Here is a 23,154-nt window from a genome sequence, read left to right on the forward strand (position 1 = left end):
TGCTTTTTGTTACTTTGTGGTTGAGGCCACTGTCCTCTGGCCAAGTGGCACCTGCTGCCAGCGCCTTACCCACTGAGACTAACTCTGGGTTCACCCCCCTCCCATCATGTCCATATCCCCCAGCTGTCTTTCTCAAACGCATCTTGCTTTCCCTGCTCAAGCCCTCCTGTGGCCTCCCATGTCTTCAAGGATAAATTTTGTAAGACCTCAGCAGGGTACCCTAGGTGCTTTATCACCTTGCCCGTTTACCTCTCCATCTGCATGTTTTAGCCCCTTTCCCCCACCTCCGTCCCAACCCACCCAAACCACACACCATCATTTATACATATTCCATGAAGTACCAGTCTCTTCATGCCCCTCTCCATTCTAGGCCTTCATGAAAGCTACTTGCTCCCTAGGATGATGCACCCCAGCTCCATCTCCTTCCTGTGAGCACCTCCTACATTCAGCAACTGGGGAGTCTACCGCCCAGAGCCTTCCCTGAACCCTGAAGGGGAGGGGAACTACATTTCTGTCTTCCCAATGAAACTGTAGGCCCTGGATTCCAGCGTCCCTGACCCCCACTCATACTTAGAATGTGGGACAATATAGCCGCCAGCACTGGAGGCCGGGCAGCCCAACTCTCAGGGTTTGCATCTCTCATGTAGTAGGGGTGACCCTGGGGAAGTTACCTCAGCCACTTTGTTCCTGAGTATTCTTATTATCAAAGTACAGATAACAGTAGGAGCGGGCTTGGGGGAGGATTGAATGAGGTAAGGGGAAAGCGTTCAGTATGTGATAGCTCCTCGGAGACTCATTCTCATCACCAACCTCACCACAGCCCTTCACAATTGGCGTGGTTCCTTGTCACTAAATCCGCACAAGATTGAGTCAGATCAACGTTAGGCTGCTTATTTTGGCTTTTGCCAGCTTCTGCTGGCTCTCAGACTCCAGGCAGTTTCCCAGACCTATTGGGGCATGAACAGTTATGCCACTGTAAGTGGGGCTTGTGAACAGAGCCTCCTCCCAGTGATCACTTTGGGGAAACAGTGGGGTGACCCCAGGTCTGCAGAGTGGCGGAGAAAGCCCTGGCTCAGTGGCCCTACAGGCAGAGCTGCTGCAATGCCCGCTCTGGGCAGGCCCACAGCATCGCCTGAAAGGTCGCAAGGATCCCAGGTCACATTGGACTTTAACCAGACAGTGTTCCTTTTCTCAGTCTATTTCAGGCTTTGGTTTAACTCTCATGACCAGTTTCTGAAGCAGCCACGTCTCTACAGTGGTGAGGGGCCCTGGATGTTACAGGGGAGCGAGTTAGCTGAGGTGGAACAGTATTTCTTGGTGTGCTTGCCTGAAATGGGACCTCTTTCATCACCGCCTGATACTTGGGTTGCATGAGAAAAGGATGGTGGGCATGAAAACCATAAGCGGTAGCCTGAATTTTTACTATTCAGGAGCTGCACCTTCTGTTTGGGCTCAGTCCTGTCTACCACCGACGGCTTGAGAACGAGGAGGACTAAGAAGCTGCCACTGAAAGATCATATTTACTTCCCTAATCCTGGGGTTTGAACCGCAGCTTTACCATAAGAGGCTGGGGGATCTTGTCCATGTCACCTCAGTCAGCTTCCTCTTAAGTAGTCCTAATAAGGACCTCTTTTCCTACCTTGTGGAAAGGGTTAGAGGCTGTAATGTATAATAGTAAATACGCTTAGTCAGTACTTAAGTTCTTTTTAATTGGCTTTATACACTCCTTTTGCCCCCTTTCCTGTGACTGGCCTTATCAGTAAACTAGCAAATTATCTACTGTTTCTGATTCAGGACTCTGTTTCTTAGGCCTGCGGGGAAATGACCCGTTCCCCCTTTTTCTCTCTGAGAAGTTCCACAGTGGACGTGACTTAGCCCTTGCTGGCCTCAGCAGGGCCTAGACGCCGTTGTCTATCACACCTGTGTGTCTGGCATGTGGAAGCCTTTTGAGCAACTTGGAGGAACCCTTTGTGGTCCACAAGGCTTTGCTGCCATTTCCCTCTTAGGCAGCTAGCCCGGCGACTCTGTTTTGAGGAAAAACACTCTTCTTCCAGTGTCTGCACAAGGATGTCATGCTAGCTGTTTGCGTGAAGCCCAGTAGTCTTCTCATTTCTCCCTCAGTTATCTGCTCCATGCAGGTGGTAAGGACATCTGTGCTTGTTAAGTAGAAAGAAAAACCAAAGGTATTTTGAAGGAGGCCAGTATGGGCTGTAATCAAAGTCAACCCCCCACAGGCATCCTTTTTAAGAAGGCACCTTGGAGAACAGTGGTCTCTCTGTAGCAGGACTTCTTGTATTAGGAGCACTGGAGCAGAGAAAGGCTAGCCTTTCTATCTGGGAACATGTCACTTAGATCATCAGGGCCTCACTTTCCTCATATGTAAAATTTGGAGGTTGAATCAGATAAACCTTTAAGAGTTCCACCAGCAGGAAAATTCTGTGATTAGTAAACCTCAAAAAGTTCTACCTTGGGTTGTGTGAATCATTATTATTTGAGTCGTGCAAGACTAATGCTTGTTCTTTTTTTTTTTTCCTTAATGAAAAAGATTCTTGTCAAGCAAATTACAGGTGCAGAAGGCTGTTTAACCTATTAAGACTCACTAATGGCTTTTAATACTTATTAGCACCAGGGTGCATGAAGCCTGCTAATTACAGCAGTCTTTTTTTTTTTTTTTTTTTTTTTTTTCATTCAGAATCCCATGTTCTTAGCCATTTGTTTTGGTTATTTGAGAACAAATAATGCCTTGTTTTTTTACAATAAAATTCTCCAATTTGCATTTTTACCAGTTCAGCAGAGAGTTTCTGTAAAAATTGTCTGAATATGTATAATTAAAACATTCTTTAAGTATAGTTGTTTTACAATGTTGTGTTCATTTCTGCTGTACAGCAAAGTGACTCAGTTATATACATAACATGTAATATGAATATATATAAATGTATACACACACATAATATGTATATATAAATGTATATATGTACACACATACATTCTTTTTCATATTCTTTTCCATTATGGTTTATCACAGGATATTGAATGTGGTTCCTACTGTAGCTATATAGTAGGACCTTATTGTTATCTATTCTAAATTTAAAAGTTTGCATCTGCTAATCTCAAACTCCCACTCCCTCCCTCTCCCACCTGTCCCCCTTTAGCAACTACAAGTCTGTTCTCTGTGTCTGTGAGTCTGTTTCTGTTTTGTGTATAGGTTTATTTGTATCATAGTTTAGATTCCACAGATAAATATTATCATATATTTGGTTTTTCTGTCTGACTTCACTAAGTATAAGAATCTAAAGGTCTATCCATGTTGCTACAAATAGCATTATTTTATTCTTTGTTATGGCTGACTAATATTCCATTGCACATATGTACCACATCTTCTTTATCCATTTATCTGTTATGGACACTTAGGTTGCTTCCAGATCTTGGCTATTCTAAATAATGCTGCTATGAACATAGGGGTGCATGTTACCTTTTTGAAGTATGGTTTCGTCCAGATATATGCCCAGGAGGGAGATTGCTCATATAAAACTCTATTTCTAGTTTTTTTCAAGAACCTCCATCCTGTTGTCCATAATGGATGCACCAATTTACATTCCCACCAACAGTGTAAGAAGGTTCCGTTTTCTCTACACCCTCTCCAGCATGTGTTATTTGTAGACTTTGTAATGATGGCCATTCTGACTCATGTCAAACATTTATAATTTTTGATTATGCTCTTGTTGAGAGTAACAGTCCCTAATATCAAGCAGCAATAATAATAACACTTACTTCTCTGTGAGTAGTCACAGAAGCAGCTGAATGGTCATTGTGTTTGGAATTTGTTGTGTCATCTAGAAATAAATTCATGTCAGACTTGAATAATACTGGTTGGCTCAAACATAAGCCTGATTTTTAAGTCATTAAAACGTTTTCTTGAGGTCTTTGGAAAGGCTTTTGCTGTTCCACCTGGGCAGAGCTGGGTGTGAGCCCAGCAGCCTATGAGGGCAGTAAGACTTTAGCAGGTAACAAGCAGAATAGACTTAGGGAAACATAAGAGATGTCAGAATATCCAGCCAGTGGATTGGCCCACTTGACAGGCCAGCTATTATTACAGTCTGAAAATAACTACTCCTATGAATAGTCTCTTGTCTATGAAAGAGAACAAAGAGATGAGAAAAGAGTACAGGCACAAACTGAATTATTGGTAACATTGCACAAACTTTTGGAATAAGATGGTTATAGTTTTAAGGGTCTCCATGTATTATGTAGTGGTAATAAAATGAATGCAAAGCTAGTTTTGTAGGATGTATAGGCCACCAGTTGAGTGATGCCAGCTGAATTTATCTAAATTCCAGCAGCTTTATCTTGAGCTTTAGATACTTGATGTTTTTCTTGCAACTCTTATTGTCCACTTGGTTCTAATCCAGTGTGAAAGCTCTGTTATTACCATTGTTATTATCACTGAATAATGGTTGCTTTTAAAGTTAAGGCCTTTCATTTTCTTGTTTATATTTAAGTTTTAAATAAACACCATCATTCAATGTTTGATTACATGTTAAAATTATAAAACTTTATTTAAATTGAAATGCACATTTTAAGTTGTGCATTTTATTTTCTCCCAAAGCTTATGTTTAAGATGCATTAAAAATAACTAAAGGAGTTCCCATCGTGGCGCAGTGGTTAATGAATCCGACTAGGAACCATGAGATTGCGGGTTCGGTCCCTGCCCTTTCTCAGTGGGTTAACGATCCGGTGTTGCCGTGAGCTGTGGTGTAGGTTGCAGACGCGGCTCGGATCCCGAGTTGCTGTGGCTCTGGCATAGGCTGGCAGCTACAGCTCCGATTAGACCCCTAGCCTGGGAAACTCCATATGCCGCAGGAGCGGCCCAAGAAATGGCAAAAAGACAAAAAAAAAAAAATAAAATAACTAGCACATTTTAATTAATTATAAACATGTATTGCTGTTCATCATAGATTCTTAAGCTGAGAGAAAGTTCAAGAAATCATTGCACTCTTTTTCTGATCTTCAGCAGGTTTTTTACCTAAAAACTACTCTGAAAAAAAAATGATACTTATTTTATTTAGAAAGTTCTCTTGGGAAGTAGATGGTATCAGAGTTTCAGGGTTTTCAATAGAAATACTTTCTTTGGAGCTGTGATTAAAATACATCCTTTGTTCTTAAAGGTTTTGTTTTTTTTCAAACATCAGAAAATTTCTTTGTGCTGTGAAAACACTTTTATCTTTGCAGTGACTTGTGAATGAGGCGCTTTCCTGCATGCCCCCCCCCACCGTCCGCCGTGTCTCAGGTAGTTAGCCATGGGGTGTAGCGGAGCTCTCATGCACTGTAATGCAGGGGCACATTAAGTTTGAAATCTCACATTTTGTGCGAATGTGCAAGTCTCTAGGGCCTCTGTAAATCTTCATGCAGTTTCATTTCTGGGATGGCGTGTGCGGTTTTGACTTTTCTGTCTCCAGCACTGCGTTGAGGATCTGTGTCATACGCAGTGTCCAGGGACAAAGCATAGAGAAGATCTAGGAGCTTGCTTAGGCCCAGCTCCTACTCTAAACAGGCACATTTCTTTGCCTTCCTCCCCTTCTTTGTCCGAATTCAAATCTGACCCATCCCTTCCCACCCGAATTCTGTAACCTTCCTATGGAAACCAAGGGCCCGCCCCTAGGTTGGCACTGCACCCCATGAGGTCTAGTCTACATCACCACACCTCCCCGGGCCCCTTTACTGATGTTCTGTGGGAAGATAGTATATTCCTAGGGAAAGCATTTGTTTTGGAGCCCAGAAGACTTGGTTAAGATGCTGCTGTCATTCATCACCTCCAGCTCTGTGAACTTGTATAGGGTTTTTTGTTTGTTTGTTTGTTTGTTTTTGGTCCTCCCCACAGCATGCAGAAGTTCTGGGGCCAGGGATCAAACCTGAGTCACATCAGTGACCCGAGCCTCAGCATTGACAATGCTGGCTCCTTAACCTGCTGAGCCACCAGGGAACTCCAACATGTACAGATTATTGAACATTGTATGATTATTGAACATATTTGAGCCTCCCTTTTCTTTTCTGTAACAGGAGAATGGAAATTCTTATCTCACCAGGTTGTTGTGAGCATTGCATGGAATAAGTTGTGTGTGGTGCCCACCTGAGGTTTTCTCAGGTTCATCTACACATGAACTTAGCACTACCACAGGCAGTACAGGAGTTCCTCTCGGCAGAGGGCCTGCAGCAGTTCAAGTAGCAGGTCTCTTACCCCTCTGGGGACTCTAGTCTCCCCATGTGACATGGTTCCAGGTACAAAGTACAGGATTCATATCCAGCAGGTGCAGGAGCTGTGCGAAGAAGAAGCCTCATCCCCTAAGCAGCCAGTAGTGCTTGCAGTAATTTTTTGGCATAGTCTCTAGGGTTCCCCACAAAGGACTGCATTGAGGAAACTTTTTTTTTTTGTCTTTTTAGGGCCGCACCTGCTTCATATGGAGGTTCCCAGGCCAGGGGTCGAATCGGAGCTGTAGCTGCCGGCCTGCACCACAGCCACAGCAACTCGGGATCCGAGCCGCATCTGCGACCTACACCCCAGCTCACAGCAATGCCAGATCCTTAACCCACTGAGCGAGGTCAGGGATGGAACCCGCATCGTCATGGTTCCTAGTCGGATTCGTTAACCACTGCACCATGACAGGAACTCCTGCATTGAGGAAACTTAAAGTATGACATTCACATCTGATATTTACATCTCATATAAACTTCTTCCTAGTCCAAATGCAATGCACCAATCAGGGATCATTTTTACCATAATCAGTGTTGCCTAGCAATATAATCAACGCCTTCTGTCTACTTGGTTTCCAGGGTAACAGGTCCAAGTGGTTAAACCAAAGCTCAGATTCTTGAGCAAGGGCAAATATTCGTTAACCCTGTCATCTGAGCATGCCAAAGATCCAACCAGGGGCCTCACATGCTATAGTTACCAAAACATGCTAGTTCATTTCTTCAGCAAATATTTAAGAGCTCACCCTATGGTTCAGGCACCGTGCCTGCACTAGGACTGCAGCACTAGGACTCTTCATATTGTTCCTACCCCTGTGATGACCTTAATTCTATTCATTGCCTAGAGAACTCCTATTCATCCTTCAAAGACCAACTCAGGTGTACCTCTTCTCTGAAGTGCACGTACACTCTCTCCTCTAGCACTTTGTACATATTACCCTCAATTCATGGATTGGTTTTGCAAATCCACAAGTCCCCAGAAGTAATGTGCAGATTTTGTGTACAGGTGCGAATCTATATTTGAAGAAAGGGGCTGAAGCTTTCATCAGACTTTCAAAGAGGTCTGATCCATCCTCTCTGCCCTTCCCCATCTCCCAGGAATTTAGGACTGCTCTTCTGAGCACTTATTATATTATGGTATTGTTATTGGTTTATTGATATATATATATATATACACACACACACATATATATATATTTCCTACTAGAAGGTGAATGCCTTGAGAGAAGGGACTCTGTGCATTAATATTTTGTCTCAGCAGAATGCCTGACTCCTAGTAGATTTCTAGAAAATGTATGTTTAAAGAATCGTGTCCTAATCTCCTTAATAGGCTCAGCAGTTTGAGTGATGTCTAGTGGTGCGGCATCTCTGACTTTGAAAGAGAATCCTCTTGCTTATGTCACACTAAAACCAGCCTTTCTGGTTCCTGCCTCTGTCCTCTGGAGTTGTTCAGTGTCTCCCTTCTTCCATATTATAATTGCCCTTTTATGAGTTGATTGGCGAATCAAAGAAAAAGGGTTCACACAAGAGGAATCATTAAAAGATGATTCATTTGCATCTCAAATATTTTCATTTAAAGCATGCACACATACATTAACGTGCTAGTGTTTTATTAGGGAACTAATATCTTTGTGTTGAATATATGTCTGCCCCTGTGGACTCTCAGCTCTGTGCACTCATACCATCCTAAATTCATTATCCACAGTTTCCAGTTGGCTTTCTTTCCAGTGGAGTGAGAGGTCAGACCCTGGAGCATTTTGATTTCTTCTAGATTTTTACTCTTCTTCCCTCACCTCCCATGTTCCACCAGTGATTTTTTTTTTTTTGAATAACTGACTAGAGTCTGAAATCTGTAGTTTTCAGAGGCATAGCAATTCATATTTCCTCAGTTTACATACTATTTAATTAAATTAAGTAGCTCAAATAACATGTGGCATAAACAGGTCTGTGATCAAATACAGTTGACCCTTGGGAGTTCCTGTCATGGTGCAGTGGAAACAATCAGACTAGTATCCATGAGGATGCTGATTCAGTCTGTGGCCTCTTCGCTCAGTGGGCTAGGGATCCGGTGTTGCTATGAGCTTTGGTGTAGGTCGCAGATGTGGCTCAGATTCCTTGTTGCTGTCTGTGGCTGTGGTGTAGGCTGACAGCTGTGGCTCCAATTCCACCCCTACCCTTGGAACATCCATATACCACAGATATGGCCCTAAAAAAGAAAAAAAGAAAAAAATACAGTTGACCCTTGGGGGAAAATGGTCCAGCTGATTGAAGCAGAAGTGAGCAAGTAATCAGGGTGCCTTAAGCTTCTACAGTGTTCAAGGGCCTTAGGAAGGCCAGGAGCATGTGTGCATTCTCATTTTTTCAGGATAAATTATTTTGAAATGTCCTCATCATCCTGCCCATATTTCTTTTCCTTTTAGAGTACCAATCTACCTGATTTAGAGGTAAACGATGTTTGACTGTCTTCCTGGAAAAGTCTCAAGTGTCCTTATTTGTCCAGGAAAAAAAAAAAAATGCAACCATTAAAACGAAAACTGGTAGCAAGTATAGGGGGCTCCTTAATTATAAAGATACTGGAATCCTAAAAAATAATGTCAGGGTAGAGCTGAACTTCCCTCCCCTTGAGGGTGTCCTGGACCTAATAACTCACTTCCAAGTATCAGTGTACATGAGGGTGGGAGGAACCTAGCAGATGCCACCTTAACCCAGGGCTCAAGGCTGACACCCTCAGTGATAAGTCATATGTCTAGTGTTCTTTCTGGTACCTTTTGATGAGAAATCCTATCACCCCCAAAGCCATGGCCCCAGTGTAATCTTTTTTTTTTTTTTTTTCTTTTTTCTTTTTACAGCTACTCCTGAGGCACATGGAAGTTCCCAGGCTGGGGGTTGAATCAGAGCTCTAGCTGCCGGCCTACACCACAGCCATAGCAATGCAGGATCTGAGCCACATCTGCTACCCACAATACAGCCACAGCAACACCAGATCCTTAACCCACTGAGCGAGGCCAGGGATCAAACCCACATCCTCACAGACCCTATGTCGGGATCTTAACCCATTGAGCCACAACGGGAACTCCAACCCCAATCTCATCTTGAAAAAACTTCAGACTCACATTGAGGGATACTCTGTAAGATTCTTGATCAGTACTCTTCAAAAATCTCAGGGTCCTGAAAAACAAGAAGAAACTGTCACAGAGGAGACAGGGGCAACATGATGACTAAATTCCATGTTATGGTGAATTGGACCCTGGCACAGAAAAAGAGGGGAATCCGGGCAAAGTTGGTAGCTTAGACACATCTTCCAAGGTAATCTAAGATGCTAATATTAGGGAAAGATGGGTGAAGTGTATATGAAAACTATTTGTACTATCTTTGTAACTTTTCTTTAAACCTGAAATTACGCCAAAATTAGAAGCTTATTAAAAAGTAGTAATAAGAAAAATCACAGAAGAAAGGGTTGGGTGATTTGAAATTTATGACATGTTAACCACATTAAAGGCAATAACACTGAAAAGATATTTGTCACAGATTTTAGATACAGGATATATCAATATAACATACTCCTACCTGACTGGAAAACAGCCATTGGTCACCGTTCACAGAAGCAGCACGGTGATGAATAAATATGAAAGCCAGTTCAACCTCACCAATAATTAAAGAATTTACCAATTATAGCAGTATCAAGAACATTTTCACCCATTACATGGAAAAATGATAGTATGCAATTCTGAAGAAGGTAAATGGAAAAATTATAGATTACTGTAGCCTTTCTGGAAAGCAGTCTGTCAACGTGGGAATTGGGTTTAAAAAATATACATATTAGAATTTCCCCTCTTGGCTTACGGTCATGACTTAGCGGAAACAAAAGTGACTCATATCCATGAGGACACAGGTTCGACCCCTGCCTTTGCTCAGTGGGTTAAGGATCTGGTGTTGCCATGAGCTGTAGTATAGGTTGTAGACGCGGCTCATTTCTGGTGTTGATGTGTCTATGGTATAGGCCAGCAGCTACTGCTCTAATTTGACCCCTGGCCTGGGAACCTCCATATGCAGCAGGTGCAGCCCTAAAAAAATTAAAAATTAAAAGAATATGTACATATCATTTGTGCTCATGATCACACACTTAAAAGGCTTCTTTCCCAAGGAAATAATCTGATGTGTGCCCAAATTTTCATACAGGACTGTTCATTATACGGTTGTTGATAATGAAAAACCCAAACCCAGATATCTAACAGTGAGGGAATGATCTAAAAAGTTTTGGCATACCTGTGGAGCAGAATGGAGTCATTAAGAATCACAATATAACTAACTAAAGCAATGGAAGCAATGTGCAGTGTGTGTATTTCCTCTGACTCCAGACTGTGTACATGTGTATAGCTGTCTCTCCTGAAAGGATGACAAGGAAATAGGCCATCCTGTAAAAAGCAGTTACCTGTCCATGGGGGATAAGGAAAGGATGGTTTTTATTTGCCTTGTACCTCCTCCCTACATTTTCAAAATTGTCTATAGTGAGTGTGTATTACTATTTTAATCAGGGGAAAAATAATACTGCAAGCAGTGTCGTTAGTGGGTGTCTTTCATCCCTTATGCTGATTTAATTAAGAGTGTCACAGTTCCATTTTGCTCCATCAACATTGTTTTTCCTCTTCCCGCTAGGAAGCTCCTGAGGGTTCTCCCTCTGCCAGGGGAAAACTGGGGCACCCTGGTTGAAGAGTGGTGTTGTCATCCTGACCCCTTTGCTAATAAGCCACTTCATCCACAAGAGAATGACTGTTTTACTGGAGACACTTTCTTCTTGGTGAATTTAAGAAGTGATTTGCAGCAGCCGAGGCCCGAAGTAGCCCCAGTGGAGATGTGCTGTCTTTCTTCTGAGAACCATTTAATGGTAAAGTATCTTTTCAGAATAAATGTTCATTTTGAGGTTGGCTTAGAAATTGGTTTCGCCTATCCAATTCAGGGCATGTGACGTAGGCTGTTCTAGAGACCAAAATCCGTGATTTTTTTCTGCCTCCATTGTCCAGCTCTGCTCTTTTGTTGCTGTTGTTTGTTGCTTATTTGTTTGCTCCCTTTTATTTGTTTGCTCCCTTTTGGCCATGCCCATGGCATAGGGAAATTCCTGGGGCAGGAATTGAACCTGCATTACAGCATTGACAATGTGGCATCCTTAACCTGCTGAGCCACCAGGGAGCTCTCCAGCTCTGCTCTTTTGATGTAGAAAGGGCATATGGCCTTCAACCAAAACATACACAGAAGCTGGAGGAAGAAGGGGAAGAGGGATGTTCGTGTTTTACAAGCCCAGATGCCCTACTTCCTTGTTTTTAGGACAGCATTCCAAGATCCGTGTACATTTCATCCTCACAGCCTGATTTACATTAAAAGTGTTCTTTTGCCGTGGGATGTCTGCTGCCCTGCTGGGCCCACGTACTTTCCTGTGTCTGCCCATCGCCTAGCCTTCTGCTGATGTCATAGAAGCAGATACCATCAGGGCACAAGAGGGAATGGAGGAGCCCAAGCGTGGAAAACAAAGCTTGTGCCGCGGGCTGGACACTGGTGCTCGACAAGTGAGGTCAGGAGGCTCCCACTCCAAAAGCTTCTTGAGGGAGAAGGCAATTTCCCCTCAGCGCTGAGCACAAGTGGTTTACCTTATTTTAAAAGAAAATCAATGGCATTGACCTGGCCCTTGTGAGAAATCATTTCCTGGATGGCAAGTCAATACGGATGTGATTTAAAAAGTAAAGAAAATCATTTGCTGGAGAATCTTCATTTTAACATCTGATTATTGGTTGGAACAAAAGTGTTGTGTGTTAAATTTCATTTAGAGCTCATTTAATTTTTATAATGAGAATGGGAGCCACTCTATTGAAATATGCAGCAGTTGGGCAGCTCTTACTTGTAAGCTGGTTGCTAGAACTCTTTCCTGTTTCGAAGCAGATAAAGGAAGTTTGTTAAATATCGCGAAGTTTATGTTATCAGTTTAAATTATGTAAGTGTCTCATCTTTCACCATAAACACATCCCTTTCTCTTTAGTTTCACTTAAAATTATAGTACTTTAGCCTTCTCTATTTTTAAAAGATAAATGGTGAGCAGTTAATATAAATCTGTTATATTTAATATGGTTATGGTAAAATTACATTTTAATCTAAATTTATTTACAGATACTTTACTGTTTTATGTATTTTGACTTTCATTTTTATGATCATGCCATAAATGTTTAAAACATTTGGCAAATGTAGGTGGAAGAGGATTGAGGAAATTAAATAAGAAAAACCAGGAGTTTCCCTTTTCAGATGAACTCTGTGCTCTCTATGGAAATTGATTCTTCACATTTATGTCTTTATCAATTACATGATGCCCTTTACAAAAATTTCTCTTAATTGTGAACAGCCATCCTGTGTGTTCAAGGGAGACCCTTCATATTCAGACGTTATGGTTTTTAAGTATCAAGGAGACTGTGGGAAATTACTGTCGTGGCAAGCTGCTGTTGACAAGATTGTCTTCAGGTTAGCCTGGGTGGAAGTTTTACTTTAATTGCATATTGCAGCAGTTGAAAGAATATGCCTGTGACCAAAATAGTAACATAAATTTGGAGGGACTGTTTAAACAGGGCTCTCAAGCCTCCTGTGGGAACAGGGCTGCTCTGTGCTATTGAAAACCTATTTCTCATATCGCCCAGTCTAGCCGTCTAGCAGGGTTTGGAAATGTCACATGGTGACGCAGCATCCTAATGGTATCTCTTGGGAAACATTTTTTTTTGGCGAGACAATATCAAGGGTCCTTAGAAAGGGAAGCAACACAAAGGAAAATAAAAACGAGGACAGGAGGCTAATCCAGCTCTCTGAGCAGTGGTGCCATCTCGCAGATATATTGATTTAATTAGTCCACAACAAAGTCTGCCTTGGATGTTTGCTCTGTAGCATTCCCACACTCTCAGGCCGCTTCGCTGCACAGCTCGCTTTATTATTGCCTTTAAGTGTAGGTCAAGCAAAATGCAGTGCAAAGCAGAGCGTCTCTTTAACAAAATTAAAAGTGTTTGGTTAATTTAAAAGATGGGACGAGCTTAGCTTATCCGGACATTCATGTTGCCTTCTTGAGTATTCTGAGTGTTGGGTGGGAGTGGTTTCTTCCTCTGCTCATGAGAGATTATAAAAATCTAACTTAATTGTGGAAAAACGTTTAAAAGATCACTCACTGCAGCATGAGAATTGTGTATTTAATTCTGTGTAAAGAATCCTAGGCAGTGAATTACTCCAAGCATATGTCTTGAATTAAAATGTTTATAAATGACCAAAAAAACCCCAGCATAAACAAAGGCTAACACTTACGTCTTTTACTCTCTTAGAGTGTACTATATGTTATTTGTGCCTCTCTGAACGTGCAAGTATATAACTTTTGTTTTCAAAGACATCTACTAGAAGTTTCCCTGATCTTAGTTTCTTATCTCTTGTGATATCTTTTGTGTCTACCAATGTAATAAAAATGTTGTGGGAGTTCCCATCGTGGCGCAGTGGTTAACGAATCCGACTAGGAACCACGAAGTTGCAGGTTCGATCCCTGGCCTTGCTCAGTAGGTTAAGGATCCGGCGTTGCCGTGGGCTGTGTGTGGTGTAAGTCGCAGACACGGCTCAGATCCTGCGTTGCTGTGGCTCTGGCGTAGGCTGGCGGCTACAGCTCCGATTAGACCCCTAGCCTGGGAACCTCCCATATGCCACGGGAGAGGCCCAAGAAATGGCAAAAAGACACACACAAAAAAAAAGAAAAAAAAGGTTGTGTCTTTTAATAGGTTGTTAAAGGTGGCACCTCAATCTTCTATAAGGCTAATAATATTATTTAAGTATTTAAGACTTAGAAACTCTAGCCGCACTAGGACTTCCTCCTATATTCTAAAAAACAAAGGAAATTGAACATTTTGAATTATAACTGGTGAATATGACTAGTAATTTACCTTTTTTTTTCTTTTGGTTATTTGTATTTGTTTTGTTAAATCCATGAGGGTGTCTTTTTTATTTTATTGGAGTAACACGTTGAAGTTTGTAAACATTCACACATGTAAAAAGAATAGAATTATGAACTTCCATGTACCAGTCAACTTTATTCATACAGTAGGCTTCATCTGCCCCTTTTATTTTTAGTTTTTTCTTGGCTGAAGTCCTTTAAAGCAAATCTCAGACATGACGTCATTCCACCCCATATGGATTTTTCTTTTTCACATAACCTCAGTGTTATTTTTACAACAGACAAAATTATCAATTACTTGATGATGTAATACCAGGTCATATACAGATTTCTACCAATTCTATTGACAGTATCTTTTGCTGCCCGTTTATTTGAATCAAAATTCACACATTTGGTTGTTTGAGATAATTTGTTTTTATTGATCAGATTTTAAAATCCTGATTACCCATGTGTTGCAAAGGCAGAATTTCATTTTAGAAACCAACCAACAAAATCCACTTTTTCTGCTTCATTGAAAGACAAAGCAAAATGTATTGTAAAAGCAATTGCAAATGAAATACATGACAGAACACCTGACAAAAAAATTTTCTGCTTCTAATAGAAAAATCCTGTCTTCTCAAGTGTTGCTACTCCAACACCCTGCATTAGTTGGGTTTTTTTTGTTTGTTTGTTTGTTTTTTGGTTTTTTTTTTTTTTTTTTTTGTCTTTTTAGGACTGAATATGGAGGTTCCCAGGCTAGGGGTCCAATCGAAGCTACAGCTGCTGGCCACAGCCACAGCCAAAGCAGTGCAAGATCTGAGTCTCGTCTATGACCTACACCACAGCCCACAGCAATGCCAGATCCTTAACCCACTGAGTGAGGCCAGGGATCGAACCTGGGTCCTCATGGATGCTAGTCTGACTCATTTCTGCTGAGCTATGACGGGAACTCCTAGTTTTTAGTAAAGCCCTTAATTTGGGGTGACATTTAATGAGGTTGCTCTGATTTAACTTGTATGAAATAGGATCCTTCAAATACCATTTTGAAGCCATGACAGGTAGATTTTATTGTAAGGCAGCATGAAACTGACAAAATACCAGACTTTACAGTTGAGCCTACCTAGTTTCTGAGCTGCCTTCCTGTGATCTTTCCTGGGCCTGACCAAATTGGCACCTGTCCTTTGTTTCTATGTCTGTGGCTTTTGACTTTTTTGGACCTCTAACTAAAGTAAGAATTTTTTTTTTTTTTACATTAAGATCTGATAGTACATACATACCCAAAGATACAGACACGCCTAAAGTAGATGTTTCTTAAAGCACTCCTTACCCTATGTTTGAAGCACTGTGATATTTTTCTATTCTATTGTTATTTCATATGTTTTAAAACATGCAGGTTGTAACCCATTGAATTGATTCTCTGCATTGGTTTGGAAAACACTTGGCATAGTGCTTAGGAAACATAAACTTTAGCATCTAAGGGACCTGGATTTAAATATCAATTCTGTCAGTTACTAGCAGCACATCTAGGCCAAAAAATTGATCCCTTTGTGGGAATGTATGGGTTTTCTCCCCTTTTCTTGAATGAGGTGTACCAAAAGCATATTTTACTTATGTAACATCCACCTAGCAGTTACTCATGTGCCATTACAACACTCCTTTTTAAATCCTAATAAACAACTCTAGGCGTTAAACATTACTATTAATTCCATCTTACAGATGAGGAGACCAAAGCAGGTTAATTACTTTCCCACAATCACATGTCTAATAAAGAACAGAGCTGGGGTTTGAACTTAGGAAGTCTGGCCCCAGACTCTGGGCTCTTAATCTCTAGACTATTGTGTATAATATAACCTCTTATAAAGAACTACGAATCAGTAAGATTTTTTTAAAGGAGTTCCCATTGTGGCACAGCAGAAACAAATCCGACTAGGAACCATTAGGTTGTGAGTTCGATTCCTAGCCTCACTCAGTGGGTTAAGGATCGGGCATTGCCATGAGCTGTGATGTAGGTCACAGACTTGGCTCAGATCTGATGTTGCTCTGGCTGTGGTGTAGGCCGGCAGCTGTAGCTCCTATTCAACCCCTAGCCTAGGAACCTCCTTATGCCCTGGGGTGCGGCCCTAAAAAGCAAAAAAAAAAGCAAAAAAAAAAAATTGAGGCGTAGTTGACGTTGTATTACTTTCAGGTACACAATATATTGATTCAATATTTGTATATACTTCAGTATATACTTCAGAGTGATCATGAAAATAAGTCTAGTTAGCATCCACCACCATATATAGTTATAGAATTTTTTCTCTGATGAGAACTTTCAAGATTTATTCCCTTGGCACCTTTCAAATATTCAGTACAGTATTATATTAACTATAGTTGCCATATGGTATGCTATACCCCATGACTTGCTTATTTTGCATTTTGGAAATTTGTACCTTTTGACCATCTTCACCCAGTTTTGCCCACCTCTGCCAGCCTCTTATTACCATAGATCTGTTCTCTATGTCTAAAAGAGCAGTCTTGTTTGCTTAATAATTAGGTGAATGCTAGCTATTTTAATCTGTATGCCAGTAATAAAGTTGGATTTTTGAAGTTTAACAATGGTTCAGGAATTTGTCCCAGAACATTTTATCTTTCCAGGTACAGTTCATCTCTAAAATGGAAAAATAGGATTATATGAACAAGTTAGATATTTTTAACTTCTGATGGTGGGTGATGAATTATAGATTACTTTTACACAAGTTACAGTGGACTTGGAGCCAAAATAATACAGATTCAGGTTCAAATTCTGATTCTTCTGTTTTTTAAATACAGGAGTTGGGGTAAGTCTCTGCCTCTGTTGCCCACCTTCTACCTATTCTAAATTATAAAGATGTTTGGAGGTGCTTTTTAGGTGTGTGAGATGCTTCTAGTTCAAATTACTTGGCAATGTGTATTATCAAGAAGTGACTAGGTTTGGGAAAACCACCGTGTTCGTTATTATGTCTTTAGACTTGAAAAAAAAATGTTCTCTATGCATGTGAGTTATGCGTACAAGCTAGATGTATTCCCAGTATTTAGTAGAAGGCAAAATAAAATGTAAAGTTCAATGTATACTCTGGAGACCATGTTAAAATTATATATTCCTTTTAAGAAAAGCTGAATGACATTTAAATGACATTTTTTCTCTTCTACAGAATCCAAAGGCAAATACCAAAGTAGTTTGTAAGCGTTGCAAGGTAATGTTGGGAGAGACTGTGTCATCAGGTAAGAATTTCATGATAAAAAAGCCAAACTGATTACCTTCTTGTGTGTGTGTTTTTTTTTTTTTTTAAAAAGAAGGAAATTTTATAGGAAATATATATGAAAAATAGATAACGAATATATGTTGTAGAATTGATGCTTTTAGAAATAGAAGTCAATGACTATATCATCCAATAAGCCAAGAAGTTTGCATATTTTGACCTTTCTAAGTACATAGTATTGGGTTTTAAGCATTAAGAAGTTGGATCATTTTCGGTATTTCTTGTCCTCTTTGTTGATATAAAGCAATAGTATAAAGTTGTAGTCGGGCCTGTCCTAAAGAAGATTGGAGCGTTTTTCTTAATACAGCTCCTCCATCGGAAGAATTGGATGCCAGAGATGATGGAGAGGATGCTTTTCCTGGCTGATGTCTGCCACTGGGCTGTGTTTTGGGGTTTGTGGTTGGGAGTGCAGAGAACCAGTTGAAAAGGAAGAGAGCACATTCTGAGTTTTATACTCTCTTCCTTGTGCTTTTTCCCAGTAGAGTTAATTTAAATATATAGAATATATTTTTATTGTTGTTTGTTTGTTTGTTTGTTTTAGGGCCGAATCTGCAACATATGGAAGTTCCCACGATAGAGGTCCAATTGGAGTTGGAGCTGCCGGCCTACACCACAGTCACAGCAAGACAGGATCTGAGCCGCATCTGTGACCTACACCACAGCTCATGGCAACAGCAGATCCTTAACCCACTCAGCAAGGCCACCAGGGATCAAACTGCATCTTCATAAATACCAGTCGGATTCTTTTCCTCTGTGCCACAACGGAAACACCATGTTAATTATGTTTTACATAAAGTGTGTGTTATGCTACTTTCAAATATAATGAAAATTTTGATCATAAAAATGAATCGCTCTTTAAAGATAGGGTTTAAAAATGTCTAGAAAGCTACAGCATGCTGTGTGTTAGCTTTGTGGGTGATGAATAATAGTTTTTAATATAATTAATTAGAAAATGTGATTTAAGTGAAACCGTTATACTCAAGGGAAGAGGTAGTATGTTTTGTTTGTTTCTTAGAATCATCAGAATCTCATAAGTAATTACTTGCTCAGAGAGAACAGAAAAGGAAGGAGCAGTAGTAAAGCCCACCACCCTTTTTTTTTTTTTCTAGTGGCCACACCCGTGGCACATGGAAGTTCCTGGGCTAGGGACTGAATCTGATTCACAGCTGCTGCAACACCAGATCCTTTAATCCACTGTGCTAGACTGGGGATCGAACCCATGCCTCTGCAGTAACCTGAGCTGCTGCTGTTGGACTCTTAACCCACTGTGCCACTGTGGGAACTCCCTCAAGGTCATTTTTGGAAAATGAAAGCAAGTCCCTTAAGCAACAATTTAGAAGATTTTTAAGGTTTCCAGTTAAACAAGGTGAATTGATTTTTAAAAATGTTTTTCTCTCCTCCCTGAAGCCCAGTTAAAATGTCAGTTAGGGCAGTTAGGGGAGTTCCTGCTGTGGCACAGTGGGTTGAGTATCCAGTGTTGCTGCAATGATAGTGAGGTTGCAGCTGCAGCTCAGGTTTGATTCCTGGCCCAAGAACTTCCATATGCCATGGGTGCAGTCAAAAAAAAAAAAAAAAAAAAAAAGTCAGCTAAGGAATTTAAAAAATGGACATCCACAGAGACAAAGGGACATGGACTGGAGGCAACAGTGATGTTATCGAGAGGTGTATGCAGACTTTTTTTTGGAAGCTGTAAAGCTGAGAGAGGTGTGGGAACACAGTGGCAAGGCAGAGGAAGCTGAAGACTTTTTTTTTTTTTTTTTGTCTTTTTTTTTTTTTTGGTCTTTTTGTCTTTTTAGGGCCGAACCGGAGGCATATGAAAGTTCCCAGGCTAAGGGTCCAATCAGAACTGTAGCTCCTGACCAATGTCACAGCCACAGCAACGTGGGATCTGAGGCGCATCTTCGACCTACACCACACCTCACGGCAACACCGGATTCTTAACCCACTCAGTGAGGCCAGGGATCAAACCCCAGTCCTCATGGGTGCTAGTCGGGTTCACTAACTACTGAGCCACAACAGGAACTCCCAAAAGATCTTTTAGATAAGGAGTGAACCAGTACTTCTGTAGAAGCCAGAACTGGGCAGAATTTGGAGGCAGAAGGTAGCAGGGACAAGGGACTGAAAGCAGAATGATGAATGCAGAGTTTGTGTACTATTATGTTGCAGAGATTTTTTTAATATTATTTTTTGTTTCTAGAAACCACTAAGTTTTATATGACAGAGATAATTATTCAGCCATCTGCAAGAAAATTTCCCATCATACCAAGGTACAAATAGCAAATTAAGTTTGTTGTGTAATTTCACATGTAAGGAGAAATAGATATGATTGATTATTTGGGAGTTTGTTTTTATTTATACCCCTCTTTGTTTAGAAAGGAAAAATAAAAGCCTTTGGAAAGGCTTTTAGGTAGTGGAACCAAACCACAGATGTAAAAGGCTTGAGGATTTATTTCTGGTTCACTTATGTAATGATATAGACAAATGTGCTCTTATAAATCTTCTAGTGCTGAAAGTTTTTTTTGTGCTGCTTTCTCTGTGCCAGGTAGCCAGTGTCTTATAACCTAACCGTCAATAGGTTTTTGAGTAATTATTTCTGGTTTTAATTTAACTTGTTTGAAACATGGGTCAGTTTTCAAATGACTCATGGGTACAGCCCTAAAAAGCAAATAAAATAAAATAAAATAAAAAGAGCATTACTTAGTCATTAAATCCATTGGTGTTCCTTTTCTTTGAGTCATTTTAGTTGTGCATACGAAAGTTAACTGTGGTATATGTCTTTATTGTGCATACGAAAGTTAACTGTGGTATATGTCTTTATTTAAGTTCATATATTGGTGTCTAAAAATTATGGCTCTCTGACTATAACCTTGAACTTTATCCTCCCGTAGATACTTTGATTCTGTACCTTGGAGCTGACACTTCCAGGGGATACAATTGGAAAACATTGGCGATAGTACTGTTCAATGTTTTGGAGGAAATTTCTCACATTCTTTTTTAACTTACTTATTCACTGTTTAATGTGCCATAGCACAAATGGAGTATTGACTTGTTTTAACAGTATATTTTTTTTTAATTTAGTGGGGGGAATTGTTAGGTTTGCAGTGGAAAACGTATTAAGGATTGGAGAATAGGTTATAGAAAGACTGGAGCAAACACAAACACATTAAAATAGATTAAAAGGAGCACAGATTGTGAGGGAATGGGCAGCATATAGAAAAGTCTGCCATGCACCCACCTCTGCCTTTTAGTTACCCTATGGGTATTTTTGGCTCTTCATGCCAGTTAGAATTATTATGAGAGGCACACTGAAAATTGGTTTCTGTTCAAACAGGTCTCAGTTTGTACAGAGCGTTATTGCCCAGTGTCTGATGGAACTCTCCTCTGCTAGAAGCACTTTTAGATTCACTATTCAAGGTCACGACGGCAAAGTGTACATCCTGGTAAGAAATTATTTTACCCTCTTAGGTGAAATTATTTCAGCTCTTCGTAGCGTAATAACCCAGGGCCTTGGAAATTCGTTTGTTTTTGGCCATTCTTTTTTCTTAATTTTCAGTTCTAGAAAATAAATATGCAAAATTGAGTTTTTCTTATCAGTTCCATTCATGAATCAAACTCCCTTAATTTAATAACAAATGAAGTAAATGCCTCTTTGTGCTAGGTATGAGGGATTTAGAGAGAATTAATGCCTGATTCCTGCTCTGTAGAAACTCATGCCGCAAAATATTTTTACTCTCAGTTTTTAGTAGCTTTCTTGGTCAGCGTAACGCAGTTCCATCTTTCTCACATTTTTTGCCTATTTGGTACTCTCATGTTTAAAATATGTTCTGTTGCTCCTGTTTTTGTTTTCTTGTTTTGAATGTGTGTGGTAAGAACACCTAACATGACCTACCCTCTTTACAGATTTTTAAGTGCACAACGGAGCATTGTTAATTATAGGCATAATATTGTAACACAGCAAATGTCTAGAGCTTAGCTTGCCTAAGACCTTAAACCCTTTGATTAGCAACTCCCTGTTTTCCCTTCCCCCCAGCATTTGGCAACCATCATTCTACTCTCTGCTTCTAGACTATTTTATTTTATTTTATTTCCTCTTGGTTGTGCCCATAGCACACGGAAGTTCTGTGGCTAGGGACCCAACCTGCATCACAGCGGTGACAACACTGTATCCTTAACCTGCTGTGCCACCAGGGAACTCCCTAGACTATTTTAGATCCCTCGTGTAAGTGGAGTCATGCAGTATCATCCTGTTGTGTCTGACTTGTCTTATTTATCATAATGTCCTCGAGGTTCATCTAGATTGTCACATATTACAAGATTTCCTTTTAAGGCTAAATAATCTTCCATTGGATGTGTGGATCTCATTTTCTTTTTATTTTTTTTAGAATTTCTTTTTTTTTTTTTTTTTTTTTTTTGCCTTTTGTCTTTTTAGAGATGGCATATGGAGGTTCCCAGGCTAAGTGTCCAGTCGGAGCTACAGCTGCTGGCCTATGCCATAGCCATAGCAACTTGGGATCTGAGCTGCCTCTGCAACCTACACCTCAGCTCACAGCATCGCTGGACCCTTAACCCACTGAGCGAGGCCAGGAATTGAACCCGAAACTTCATGGTTCCTAGTCAGATTTGTTTCTGCTGCACCATGATAGGAACTCCTAGAATTTCATTTTTTAAAAGCTGAAGTATAGCTGGTTTATGTACCACATTTTCTTCCTCTATTCAGTGTTGGTGGATGTTTAGATTGTTTCTGCATCTTGGCTGTTATAAATAGTGCTGCTATGGATGTGGCAGGGCAGATATTTCTTTGAGATCCTGATTTCAGCACTTTGATGTAGTGACAGGTTTGGGGGAAGATCCATCCCCATATGCACCACAAGCATCTGATATTAAACTACTCCTACTCAAAACACTATTGTGCAGAAAAGAATTGGAGACATAATGTGAAAATTCAGGCATCAGGACCCAAATCTCTTCTCTGCCTCCACGTCTGTTTTATTCAACCAGTATATACCGAGCACTTCTTATTGGAAAGACACTGTCTTGGGTGCTCCAGATAGAACAAAAGTGCCTGGTATCTAGAAGGAAGGAAGCAGTTGAAGTTGTTATTAGGTGTGGCTCTGGGGCTGTCCCTTCATCACGGGAACCCCAGGCTTCTCTAATTCCAGAAAATTTATTTTCTTTTTTTTTTTCCCTTCCTTCCTTCCTTCTTTCCTTCCTTCCTTCCTTCCTTTCTTTCCCTACAGCTGCATCAAATGGAGGTTCCCAGGCCAGGGGTCATTCAGAACTGCAGCTGCTGGCCTATACCACAGCCACGGCAACAGCAGATCCTTAACCTATGAACAAGGCCAGGGTTCAAACCTACATCCTCACGGACACTATGTTGGGTTCTTAACCTGATGGAGCCACAACAGTAACTCCTCCAGATAATTTCTACTTAGAGCTAGAATATTTTCTGACTCAAGTTGATACTAAGTGTATCTCATAGAGTCAGATTCTGAAATCAGCTTTAATTTGCTTTTATTGCAAGGTTTTCAAATGGAAAATCAGGAGTAGGAACTTTTTAAACTTACTACTAATGCATATTTAAATTTTAAAAAATTTACTTTTTCGTAAAATTAGTGCATTCTGACAACAGGAAGAAGATGAAAGAAGTCGTAGCTCCCCTTCATGTCCCCTCTTCTGCCCCACTCTGTCATACCATCT

General features: G+C 40.5%; 1 protein-coding gene across 8 annotated transcripts in view; it reads left to right on the plus strand.

Moving 5' to 3' along the window:
* UBE3D (ubiquitin protein ligase E3D) overlaps positions 1-23,154 on the plus strand; it is a 581,163-nt gene that overhangs the window by 14,075 nt on the left and 543,934 nt on the right. For all 8 annotated transcript variants that reach the window (XR_014807535.1, XR_014807534.1, XR_014807527.1 and 5 more), the window contains exons 4-7: positions 10,903-11,131; positions 17,350-17,419; positions 19,655-19,724; positions 20,789-20,897. Coding sequence is in view for 4 of the 8 variants with exons in the window: in XM_084964035.1 (XP_084820161.1) it covers positions 10,903-11,131; positions 17,350-17,419; positions 19,655-19,724; positions 20,789-20,897 (478 nt within the window). In the remaining 4 variants the exon portion in view is untranslated. The remainder of the gene's footprint in view (positions 1-10,902; positions 11,132-17,349; positions 17,420-19,654; positions 19,725-20,788; positions 20,898-23,154) is intronic.

This window comes from Sus scrofa, chromosome 1 (genome assembly GCF_054392235.1).
Source record: "Sus scrofa isolate SSC_HxYL_T2T_F1_AM1 chromosome 1, Sscrofa_HxYL_maternal_Yorkshire_Landrace_v2.0, whole genome shotgun sequence".
NCBI classification, from domain to species: domain Eukaryota; kingdom Metazoa; phylum Chordata; class Mammalia; order Artiodactyla; family Suidae; genus Sus; species Sus scrofa.